At 31.0% G+C, this 13,580-nt stretch overlaps 1 protein-coding gene across 1 annotated transcript; it reads right to left on the bottom strand.

The window, feature by feature from the left end:
- Positions 1-1,687: 1,687 nt before the first annotated feature.
- Positions 1,688-12,981, bottom strand: LOC139483245 (uncharacterized). Its single transcript, XM_071267277.1, has 7 exons — positions 12,744-12,981; positions 9,883-10,013; positions 8,991-9,050; positions 8,068-8,276; positions 7,385-7,450; positions 4,534-4,582; positions 1,688-3,570 (listed from the first exon to the last, which is right to left on the bottom strand). The coding sequence occupies exons 2-7, from the start codon at positions 9,920-9,922 to the stop codon at positions 3,362-3,364; spliced, it is 633 nt and encodes a 210-aa protein (XP_071123378.1). The 5' UTR covers positions 9,923-10,013; positions 12,744-12,981; the 3' UTR covers positions 1,688-3,361.
- Positions 12,982-13,580: the final 599 nt, after the last annotated feature.

Raw genomic sequence — 13,580 nt, 5'->3', positions numbered from 1 at the left:
TACCCCCCCCCCCCCCCCCGTGCTTCAATTTGGTATTGCATGTGAGTGTTCATGAATGTAGAGAAAGCATGACACGACCTTTAACCCCGACTGCGTGTTTACAAATCAAAGTCGACATAGCAGTTAAACTTTTAGCCCTGGTCATACTTCTCAGAAGAAAGATTGTGGTAAAAACATTGCAAGCAAACCTTTAGAATATTTACACACAACTTGCTTTGTATCTTCTATTGAGCAAATGCCGTATCCTCAAAAAGTAGCATGTGTCTTTTGCGCAAAGGAACCGCGACATGTAAACGGCAGTTTGCACTTGTCAATTGAAAAAACAAACAAACAGGAAATACTTATCATGAAAAAATAAAATAATAAGGAATATCATTTTATGTGTAAGGTTTAAAGTTTTTGGTGGGGTTCGTGATGCTCAGTCTGTAGGTTTCCATGTTGTTCTTGTGTACTATTATTTGTCTGTTTGTCTGTTTCAATTTTAGCCATGACGTTGTCAGTTTCTTTATGAGTTTGACTTTTCCTCTAGTGTCTTTTGTCTCTCTTTTAAGACAAATATGTCGCTTTTTCAGTAGTGTAAATTATACACAAATAAAAGTACAATCTTCATAATGAAGTGTTTCATTTACGTTGAAGACGTTTTCATTATTATTTATACACGGATATCTAAATTGTTACCTCGAGTTAACATAAGGAAAGTTCATTTCTATATCTCCATTTAAATGATATATATTTTTTCAATGGGATACAACTCGTGTCGTTTTCTATACAAAGTGGAAAGAATATGGCATATTGTGAGAATTTGACAAAAAAATTTACTTCGTTAGTGCATTAATGGAGCTTGCGGGTCTAAATAATTTTTTTTGGATATCGGATTTCGCTTTTTTTCTATAAATAGACTTTATCCTATATTTAATGGAAAAATTAAATAAAAATATAGGGTCACGTCCATTTAACCTCACACTCTGCCTTTGAAAGAAGCATGCATTTTTGTTAAGATACTTTTTTCTGTTGAACTAATAGGAGAAAAAAGGTAAAATCGAAATAAAAAAAAAAAAACTAAATTACAGAAATCGCTTAAATTTTACAATAGTTTAGTTTAAGTACAGTTCATTTGAAAAAAAATAATAAATAATAAAGGTCACCGATGAAGTTAAAAAGTTATTTCAATCTGTATGCCAAAACAATGCATTTAATCACCAAAGGGAGATAATTTAGAGCTTTTTCAATGATATAAATATTTTAAAAGTAAAAAACAAATTGATTTTTTTGTTGTTGATTTTTGTACAGCCTCATAAAGTAGCAACTAATAGTGTAATAAATAAAATTTGTAATAAAAAATCAAATGTTTCTATTTATGCAGATATTTTTTGTACCTTCGAGCCTCCTTAAGCATTTGCAAATGTGATTTGGTTAGAAATAACAACCATACTTTTCTTCGTTGAATAATATTTAGTTTCTAATATGAATTTGTTTTGCTTATTTGTCTTTCAAAAGGCTATCATCTACTAATATGTTCAAAGCTGCTGACAGAAACTAACATAGGTCACGCGAAGAAAAATTTAGTATCTTTAGTGTATTGTTTCATGAGTGGATTTCAGTAAACAAAAGAACATTTAACTTGAATATCTGAAAACGGCAAATCCAACATAATAAAATAAATTATATAAATAAACAATATAGACAATACCTTTATATTTCGTTTATTCCTTTTTGCGTGTGTCCTTTCCATCGATCATGGACATAGAAATAGAGTTTGAAAATTTATATTTGTTATGAAACTTGATCATAGACCAGCCGTTGATTTGTATCAATCAATCTTTACCTGTTGATATTCCTACATTAACATGTTTTAGATTAAACTAGATATTAGAAATGTTTACAAACTCGAAAAAAATCTACTCTAAATTATGGTGTCTTGCAAAATATTTTTGAAAATAAAATTAGGTTAAAATATAATAGCTTGCAAAAAGGTCTTGTATCTTTCTCCTATCAAACATGAGATTAATGTTAATAGAGTGAAAACAAAGACATGAAAGGCAGAGGTCAGGACAACGCAGTACATATTTTGTCCGATTACATTACATTAAAAATACTTAAAAAAGCGCAGTTTTCAATCAGTAGCAATCAGTTAGTGTTTTGAAATGATTTACCTTTGGAAATAAAAACATGTAGAGGACTTTAAGATTTAGCTCATTCATATAGCTTGTCGTAAATCAGATTGACGGGTCTATGTTTATTCTTTACTAATATTTGAATTGTTTACCAATATATTTTCAAAATCATCTGTGCTTTTGAACGTGTATATCCGATAATGTAAGCGAATAAAGTTATAGAGAAATGGCCACAGCCTCTTTTCAATTTAATGATATGTTTTATTAATACTTGGATTATTGTTTCCAGATATGCTATTTTCAAAGTTCATATTTTTATTCGCATTGTATCACTGTCGAAAACACATGTGAGTCAATATAACAGTTATTTAAAAAAATTTACAGCAAAAAAAACTTAAACTAAACTAAAACAAAAACTATGCACCTGTGGACAAATAATCATATTACGTTTTTGATCCAGTAAATAATCTACACATGGTTAAACATCTAATTTTTTTTAAATGATCTACTGCAATAGCATGAATTTAATTAAAAATGATACAGAGAAAAACTAAAGTCTGTGAGAAAAAAATGCCATGAAAAGAAAGCAGTGTTCCACTGACTGAAAGAATAAAGCATTGATGAATCAAAACCGGAGTATAAAACTAAACACAGAGTAACAAATCTTCTTTACTCTTATTTTTCCAAATTTAAAATATTCGACTGGGATGTACTGTGAGATACCATTGAGGAAACAAGGACTATGATAAACATTACAGACACATTCTCATTTGTGACTTTGTCATTCAACACATGTCATATTATTGGGGAGGTTTGTTTGTTTGTTTTTGTTTTATATTGTTTACCATTGAGTAGTTTTTTTTTTTAGAAACTTTCAGGTCTAAAGTGTTCCATACACTGAAGTTAGGAAAAGAAAAATTTGAGAACAACAACTGTCACTAATCATACATGTTAAAGTGACAGTATTCTAAAAATTGCATCACAAAATATCATTTTTATAGCGAACATCTCTTTCTATTCTTAAATCACGGATTTATATACTCAATATGTTTATTATCATAGGTTCTAAATAAAAACAAATAATAACAGTTATAAATACTACGTCTTAATGTTTCAATGCACATTTTTCTTAATACACAAGGACTCAAAAGAAGAAACATATAGCTATCGCTGCCGTGGTGTGTTTTTTAATTGATAGGTAATAAATTGAGGCAATGTAATCATTTACTGTGTCTCTATTTATAGCTTTAAGAACGTTGAAAGTTATCCCTTTGGGAAACAACGTGCCTTTGATTACTGCAACTTCGTCGAGATATAACAGCAAAAATCACAAAACCGATTATAACACATACACAAACAGAAACTACTACGGCTATGGTTATCGTTGTTCCGTGTTCACTTTTTTGTCCTTCTTCAGTTATAGGAGCAGGTATGGCAGTGTGTTTTGCATCTAGTACTGTAAATTAAAATTAATACAGAATTGCACACACACTGTCCTATAATATGTTTAATAAATATGTACCTACTGCAAATTGAAAGAATATTATGATTTTTTAATTTATAATTAATACTTTGTTCATGATGTTATTGTGTCAATTGCACACATACTGTTCTATAAAATTAATAATAAATATTAGCCTAATACAAATTGACAAAATCATAAAAAATACACTGTTCATGTTATTATTGTATCAAATATTTTTTTGGGACTTGAGATGGATTTTCATTTGCATGACTCCAAAACCTGATTTTATATTAAATCGCCATATAACTGTTGAATACTTCATTAAAAGTATGTGGGTGACTTTTCTGTCCGATAGTTTGATTTAAAAATAAATAATTTATGCTTATATTGTTAAACGTAGTACGGTCACCAATAGTTACTTGCATACACATTCTTCGAATCCTTGTGAATAGTTGTCTCTTATGTAAGCTTATCACATTTCTAAATATTCATAAATTTAGTATCCTTCTTTTTAGCATGTCCATATGCGTTTTAAAACACCATTTTCACCATTGTACATTTAGCAATTAAACTTTTCGGAGTAGGATTTCATGAAAAACTACATGTCTAATAATGTGTTAATACAACAGGTTTCTTCCAAAGGATATCATCATCCCAGTAGTCACGATTCTGTGATGACAAGAAAATTAACAGTTTACAAAAAAATTGTTTTTCGAAATACTAGGGATTTTCTACCCCAGGAATCGATAACCGTAGCTGAATTTTGCAAAATATTTCGGTACTTTGGGCCTAAATGCCTTTTTTAAAACTTTTTTTTAATACAAGCGTCACTGGTGAAGTCTTTTGTAGACGAAACGCGCTTCTGGAGTACAACACTTTCAGCCTGATGAATTTATTTACCAAAAAGTTGTGTCTAAACAATGCTCTTACAATAAATTTAAAATAAGTACTTACCTATTTCTATGGGTCTACAGAAATCGCATATGGTACACGTTGGTGTAACCTACGAAATTGGTTTTCCAAATTTTATGAAATGGTAAAACTAAATTAACTTAAGCATAATTAAGTAACATTGTAAGTTTAAAACTGTCTGTTTATTTTTTTTTTATCCAAGATTGTATGATCGCCAGTAAGAAAATTATACAACCAGATTTGAAACATATTTCAGTAATACTAGTATATGTTACCGTACGGTCAATAATAATGAGCACAACTTTTTCAGTATAGTTAATCTCTAACTGGTGCCGAAAGGACAAATGTGAAAGAATTTAAACTTTTTCAAAAAATCTTAGTTTGTTCAGGTTATATAAGTAACGGTTTACTATACCAAGTTAAACATATGACAGTTGTTCTCCAGTTGTTCCTTTTGGTTGATATAGTTGAGCGTTGTGGTTAGTTTTTATAAACTTCCCAATTTCAAATTTACCTTGGAATTCGATACTATTTCTTTTGTAAGTGTATAAAAATTGAAAATTGTTGGATTTATGTAAAGCAGGTAAAACCTACATTCTTAATAGAACCCGAACTCACTCTTGGAGTTTTATCTTTTTTCCTCCTAAGTGTATAGTTGTCTATAAACCAATGTGTTTTCATGTTTCATTACTTCCATGTTTTTTCTAGACTGTTGTTTATCAGTCAACATGATTAGGTTTATTAATACAATATGTGTTATGCACACGGATTTCATATCATACCTTTTTCACCAGTTGAACTGACACCTCTTTTCGATTTTTAGTACGGAAACTTATTGCATAATTAAAAACCAATTCTTCAGAGAACAATTGAAGGTCTTTCCACCTCGATAATAAGAATGAAATTTAAAAAACTATGCTAGAAAATGTCACTCCTTCTTAATGTTATTTGGTACTTCAAACTGATATAAAAAAATAAGATAAATAGGTATATACAAAAGACATAATTGTTTTATAATGAACAAGAAAGAATTTAGAACGTCAAATTGACCTTTGACCTTGACCTCAATTTCAAGGTCATAGGTCAGTGATCTCAAATCAAAAGATCCCAGGTCAATCACTTGTATGGTTGTAGAGAAATACTGATTTCAAATACATAAGGGGAGAAACTACTATAAGGGTTAACCAAAACACTTTGACTGAAATAGGTTAAAGTTGCGCCTTATTGTAAACAGTTAGTTGGCAAACACATCATATCATTAATTGTAACAGTTTCTTTTGAAAAACGATAACAAGCAAAATTCTAAATTTATAACATGACTTTGACCTTTGACTTTGACCTCAATTTCCTTCAAATGAACCAAGGACTTCATATCTAAAGACTGTAGGCTTCCACAACTTATACCGTGTGAATTTATCCAACATATCGCTTATCTTAAATTTTCAAAGGGAAATAACTCCCATAAGATGTCTTCCGATCACTCAAGTCAAAATTAGCTAAATCATTGTTAAGAGTAGACGAACAATTCGGTGAAAACAGTTTGTTAAAAACTTTTACCATTTTAGAGATATAGTGATAACAAGAAAAGAGGGACGCTGGGAGATAACTCCTATAAGAATAAGTGTTCGGTCACAGAGGTTGAGTTTTGAAACCCCCATTACTGTACCACATCATTGACCAAACATCCATTCGATATGTTGTAAGACAAAAACGCATCTCAGACGGCAGAAAAAAAAATCAGAAGAAGAAAACAAAAGGTCTTTCCACGAAAAGTGGAAAGACCTAATAAAGTTGTTGAAAAAGCGTTAAACAATTATCTTTCAGACAATTATTTGAAAGGCGTTGAATTTTGACTATAATTCATTTTCTTATAATTTTTACCATTATGGGACAATGTCTAGTTCTAAAACCTAACCAATTCAGTTTATTTTCTGATATTATTTGTATCTAGTTTCAAAATGAATCTTTAATATTTTAAGATAAGTTTAACGCAAATCTTACAAAATTAAAAACCAATTCTTCAGAGAACAATTGAAGGTCTTTACACCTCGATAATAAGTATGAAATTTAAAACATGATGCAAGAAAATGTCACTCCGTGTTGATGTAATGTGGTAAATCAAACTGATATAAAAAAAAAAAAGATTTATAGATTTTTGCAGAAGATTTAACTGGTTTATAATGAACCAGAAAGAATTTTTAGCAAAGGTCAAAATCTAGAACGTCAAATTGACCTTTGACCTTGACCTCAATTTTGAGGTCATAGGTCAGTGATCTCCAATCAAAAGACCCCAGGTCAATCACTTGTATGGTTGTGGAGAAATACTGATTTCAAGTTCAAAAGTGGAGAAAACTCCGATAAGGGTTAACCAAAACTCTTCGACGTAAATAGGTTGAAGTTGTGCTTTTTTGGTAACAGTTATTTAGCAAACACATCATATCATTTATTGTCAAAGTTTCTTATATCCAACCAATCGCCTATCTTAAATTTTCAAAGGGAAATAACTCCCATAAGATGTCTTCCGATCACTCAAGTCAAACTTAACCTTATCATTTTTAAGAGTAGACAAACAATTTGGTGAAAAGAGTTTGCTATAACGATAACAAGAAAAAGGGGACGCGGAGAGATAACTCCTATAAGAAAAAGTGTTCGGTCACACAGGGTGAGTTTTGAAACCTCTATTACTGTACAACATCATTGGCCAAAAATCCATTCGATATGTTGTAAGACAAAAAAGCATCTCAGACGGAAGAAGAAAAACAATAATCAGAAGAAAATCATAGGTCTTTCCACGAAAAGTGGAAAGACCTAATAATATGATTAAGAAATAAATGTTTTGCTACTTCTGCCCAACCGTTAAATTCCATATGACTCAATTTCGTTGGATACTTACCGATATAATATACTTTCGATCTATCTTCATACTTGTCTTTGAAGCGGAATAGTCCAAACTAAATTTCTTGAAGAAAAAACGAAATAATCAAGGTAGTTTAATTAAAAACTTCAGATAAAAGAAGATCTGTTGCTCATCTAGATATTGTATCCTACATATCAAAATCGATGTATGATCCAAATCTAAAATCTATGACAATTTAAGGTTAATTAGTTTGCATATTTTCCTTTTCCTTTTTTCCAACATTATCTGCATTTTATCGTTTGTTTCGGTCATCTCAAATGCAAATATAGTTTTTTTTCGACTTATGAGTTTGGTTTTCCCTTTAGTATCTTTTGCCTCTCTGCTCTTGACATATTATGCCTCATGTGTCTGCAAAATAAATTTCGTCATGTTTCTATTCTCAGACATATTTATTTATTATTATTTCATGTGACTGTCCTGCCTTTTTATTTTCAATAATTCGTTTTCTCTTGAAAAATATGCACTTTCTTTTAAAGTAAGCACTAATACAAGTATTGTTATTCAAACATATGTTAAGATATGATAATTTTATTATGTATCAAAATATGTTTGGAATTTTTAAAAGACAAGAAAAATTAAGGATTTTTTATTGCAATAAGTTACGATAAATAATTGCTTTAAATTTATATCATGAAGTCATTTTTTACTAAATACGATACCTGTGTAAAACTGTTCTCGTTTCCACGCAAGGACAACATTTTATTTGTTAGTTCATAACGCTTCTCATCTTGCAGTTCAAATATATTCAATTTGAACCTTAGTGTATAAAACCCACATTTTATTGTTGCATTGATACAACGGGGAAAGCTAACATATAAATCTTTTCTCTTGTCATCTATAGCCGGTTGTAGACAGCTGCAGAAACAGCCTTAAATAGAAAACCAATATATTCATTAAATTTTAGTAATGTTTGTTCATCATCAACCAAAAAACCAATAATATCATAATATTCATAAAAATAAGGTGATAATTGATAACAATTATTACTTATAAAAAAAAGATAATAAAAAAAAATAATACTCCAAAATACTAAAAGAGCGGCAAAAGATACCAGAGAGCTATAAAACTAGCTAAAATCCACCATTTTTACCAAGTCAGCAATATGACAGTTGTTATTCATTCGTTTGATGTGTTTGAGTTTTTGATATTGCCATTTGATTAGGGACTTTCCGTTTTGAATTTTCTATGACTTCAGTATTTTTATGATTTTACTTTTATCAACTCATATATCGAAAATTAACTGGCAACGTCATAGCTAAAAAAGGAAAAAGATAAACAGACAAATTATGGTACACAATACACACATAGGAAACTAAAGACTAAGCATTACGAGCCCCATCAACACGGGGTGATCTTAGGTGCTCTGTAAGGGAAAGCAGATTCTGCTAGACATGTGACACCCGTCGTGTTGCTCATATTATTACGTTTCACATTTTATTCATTACTTGATTGGAACAGTAAGAGTTTAAAACATTATGATAAGTAACAAAAATAAAACTGTAAATCTTGCTAATCTATATATAAAGAAAACATTACAAGATTATACATAAAAGTGGAGATTGAAATCAACAAACTTACTTACTTTTTGCTTGATGCCCTGGTCGCTTGCAATCTTTTGGCATGCATTGTCTGTCACTTTTACCTAATTGAAATTAATAATGTCAATGTTATCTATAAAATCTATTTTAAACATTAAGTTGTGTCACATTTTGCTTAAGGCGTCTATGTCTATTGTGAGAAAAAAGAAGTGTTTCCGATGTTTTGAAATTACGACCATTTTAACATTATCTATTCATTTTGTCCAATTCGCCTGTAAATGTACATTTGCATAATTGCTTGTTTAAAAATTGAATAATTTTAAAGGTCTCCGCTTTACTCGATTAAATATAATGTTTCGTTTCTAGAATTGATCAAAGTCTCCTCATGTCATCTCACATACGACCTCAAGTACATCTTGTTCTGTGTTATATTTGTGTTTCTATTTATATACCGTTGACCCTTCCGGACCACCAATGCACATTTCAGATTAACTTTATTGGAATCAGCTATTTGAATTAAAAATTTATTATTAGATATACCCGAATGTTATCGCCTATATCAAAAACGAAATAGAAATGTAAATATAACAGGGGAGCGGTGTCAAAGGAAAACAAATATGTTCAGGTGTTAACTTTTAAGTGGGCTCAGCATATTGTATACCATTCACTCCGAATATGTGTATTGCTGTGATAACTAGATGAATGATCACGTAATTTGAAAAGCGCACTGTATGCACCATTTTTTCTATGTTAAAAGTTAATGCGATTTATATTACATTAATTCTATATAGCTAGCTTCGTTCTATTCAGAAAGATTGGTTGCTTACTTTTTTACTGTTGTAGTCCTTAGAATATGTCTGTTGCATAGAAGGCAAATTAATCTTGAATATTTTTAGTATGTTTAAAGAGGGAATATGTGTATTGTATAAAACTTACATGTTATGCTAATTAAAAGAAGAATAAGGAACTGACGCATACTGGATGAACTGCGCCAAATCTATAGGTGATCTGTATACTTTTGCAGCATAACTAACACTCAGCACAATTCAGATAAAACATACTGCAACTTTGAAATTAAAATCGAAGATACAACCTAGATAAAACATATCATATCTTCCATAAAAAACTGAATTTATGGAAATTTCTTAAGCATTGATATAGATAATGAAGAATTATTTTTTTCGGAATCTATGACGTACAGATACTTTAAAATGCCCTGACATGATAAATATGGGGAAAAAGCCCTTTTGAACGTGTATTGAACTGTTCCATCACTGTAACAGGTTAGGGAGATGGTTATACGACAGTAGATTTGTTCAACCTAGTTGTCGTTTGTTGCTGTATATCATATTTGTACTTTTTTTTTCGATATTCATATTCTGTTTATATTCTATAGTTGGACATTTTATAAATTCGCGAAGTCGTCAATTTGCTTTCCTATTACCTTAACAAGGTAAATCTATAACGTTGGGGAAGTTTTTAATTTTGGATCTTTTTCCCACATATGAATCATCACTGCATATCTATCTTTTTATCAAATGTTTAAAAAAAAACGCATACCCCCAAATGATACCAGCTGAAATTTAGCTTACCAAATATTTTGTTTAGATTTTAACTGCTATTGTATTGATTACAAGATAGTTTAGAGTTATCTAATTTGTCCTCGTTGTTTTAAAGTTTTTCAACGCATTGAAAGTAAATGAAACGATAAACACTCCCATTTTTGACACAGTGACGGCGGGTAAATCAGATATAATAATAATTATTATCTAAAATAGTGTCATTTTTCTTTTTTCCTTGTTTGGGATTTCCAACTCCTGTCCGCAAACCTGCTGAACCAATTGTAGTGACGAAGCAGTTTATTCTCGATTGTTGTAAACAACATATAAAGCGAGTTGAAACTTTCTACTGCATATCTCGCCATTATATAGACAAACATTATCATTGCAATTTGCATGTGGGAAGAGGGTTAGTATGAGGTGCTGACGAACGAAAGAACGCACGAACATGTTATTACTATATATATGAAAGAAGATGTGGTATGATTGTCAGTACGGCAACTGTCCAGAGGAGACCAAATTACCCCGAAATTATCAATTATAGGACACCGTACGGCCTTCAACAATGAGAAAAGTCCATACCGCATAGTCAGTTATAAAAGTCCCCAAAATGACAGATGGAAAACAATTCAAACAAGAAAACTAACGACCTAATTTATGTACAAAATCATGAACAAAAAACAAATTTATAACACATCAACAAACGACCACTGAATTACAGGCTCCTGACTTGGGACAGGCACATACATACAGAATATGGTGGGGTTAAACATGTTATCGGGATCCCAACCTTCCCCTAACCTGGGACATTGGTGTAACAGTACAAAATAAGAACGAACAATAATTATCAGTTGAAAAAGGTTTAATTCTTCAGATGGACACAAGCAGAAATCCATCCATCAAAAACACAGACTAGGTACAACAAAAAACACTTAGAAGTGATCTGAGAGTACTCGAAGTTACTGACAGCTATTCCAAAGCCACTAAATGTTTATTTAGTTGATCATTTCGTTTTCATTAACTCCCATTGACACATTTAATACTACAATTTGAAACGAGGGTACAAAAGAAAGGAGCATAAATTTTGTAAACCGAGAAAGGAATCTTTTGTTTAGATCACTACATTGTTCAGAGTTTTCTGATTTCTTATCCCTTTTTAAAGTCGTTCAACTCATTGAAAAAAAAATGAGACGATAAATAATTCCGTTTTTTAAAAATGCTGGTCATTGAATGAAACAGTGACGGGTAAATCTGATAAAATCATTATTAAAAATGGTGTAATTTTTCTCTTGTTCGGCATTTCAAATTTTACACCTTCTGTCTGTATACGTTGTAATATGGTAACACAGTCAATTTTCGTTTATGATTAGAACTAAGTTATGGACGCGGGAAACCTAGTGAAAATGCATGTTGTTACTAGATACCTAATTGATTGGGTTTATTCTTTTATAGATCAACGACGTTTTCATTAACGCCAACTGACACATTTTATTCTACCATTGGAAAAAGAGAGTACAAGGAAAAGGACAGAAAAATTCTGTAGGCAATCTTTACCGCAAAGGGAGTGAGACAATCTCCCTACTAGAGACATTGATTTTAACGAAAGATATCAGATCGGACGTGGTTCAATTTTATGCAAGGTAAACGGACACTCAACTATGGGATGGATTAGAAAGCCAGTGTTCGTGTTGTTCAGTTGGTGTTATTTTATACACATTGAATACCTGTTGGTGACCTTCTGCTGTTGTCTGTTATATGGTCGGGTAGTTGTCTCTTTGACACATTCCCCATTTCCATTTTCAATTTTACAATCAAACCCTTGGAGCACAATTGAGGTCTTACCGAACGCTTTGCACATTCATAAACGCATACCCCATGACTTTCATCTAAATGTCAAAGTCATATGTTGTGTTATAACCACAGTTGATGCAGACGACGAAAAAACCATTACTCGACTACATCTAGTCAAATTATGTCCATTTTCAAATAATCAACATTGTTAATCTCTGTATATTTCTAGTAATGTAAGAATATAGACAGATCATATTAGTAATGCTAGTTTACATTTGGCAAAGTACTTGTGATAAAACATATTTTGCGTTCCAAAAGAGTCAGACATCGCTTGGTCATGTATTCATTTTATTGAAATAAAATCATGCTTCAATCAAACGCAAATGAACAGAATAATATTTTAGATTTCTGATTCAATATCAATTAGCGATAATAAAGTTTAATTACCTTTTGATTGTTGTAAATTCCTAAGAGCATTATGATTTTTTAAAACTATCTGCATTGCCAGGTAAACCATAACATTCTGAATAATATCTTCGGTGAACCTGTGTTTTCAATATGTTACTAGTAACTAATGTGTAGAAAGCGACCAATTGTTCTATTCTTTGTAATCATTTCTCGTGGATGATACTTTATTTTCTTCCGTATGATCAAATGAAAAGAACTCTATGATTATGAATAATTGAAAAACAAAAATATCGGTTAACATCAAACGATGCATAAAGTGATAGTTGTATTCATTTTTCAAAGGGTTGGGTTTACATTTTTAAAATCAGCTTATTATTCTTTTTAATGAACTTTCTGTTCACTGATTATACATTTTTGAATGCATATAAAGACTTAGTCTAGTGAGCTGAAACTATCACTATATGTCCGTTAAGTCTGTTGTTCATTAGATTATTCATTTATTTCTGATTTTTTATCATATTTTTTATATACTTATACCTGGTGGCCTCGAGCATTACTTACAAGACATCTTCATCCTCAAAACGCATTTGGTAAAGTTATATTGGTACCTTTTAATGTGATCACGCCCTCTGAGTTAATAGCTCTGCTAGTGGCCTTTTGCTCCGAACGGATATCACAAATCCAGGAGCTCAGTACTCACCTACTTGTTTAAAAATACTGATTTGGTTTGATGACATTGGATGAAATGAATGCATTTATCTCCCTCGTTTATATCTCTGATTCCTAAACCGTGTTTGGCATAACGTTTAGTCTTTTGTCAGGTATATTGCGGTATGTTTCTATTAGGTTTAGGTTTTGAAATTGTGGTGTCTTGAG

This window comes from Mytilus edulis, chromosome 1 (genome assembly GCF_963676685.1).
Source record: "Mytilus edulis chromosome 1, xbMytEdul2.2, whole genome shotgun sequence".
Lineage (NCBI taxonomy): Eukaryota > Metazoa > Mollusca > Bivalvia > Mytilida > Mytilidae > Mytilus > Mytilus edulis.
Note: the sequence above shows the minus strand (reverse complement) of the source record. Positions and strands in the feature narration are given on the sequence as shown.

Bases quoted from the DNA above. Each gene is read 5' to 3' on its own strand.
- LOC139483245 (XM_071267277.1), bottom strand. From the start codon at position 9,922: ATGCGTCAGTTCCTTATTCTTCTTTTAATTAGCATAACAT. The intron at 4,583-7,384 runs GTAAGTATCCAA...CCAATTTCGTAG, and splicing joins ATCGAAAGTATATTATATCG to GTTACACCAACGTGTACCAT. The intron at 3,571-4,533 runs GTAAGTACTTAT...TTTAATTTACAG, and splicing joins CTGTAGACCCATAGAAATAG to TACTAGATGCAAAACACACT.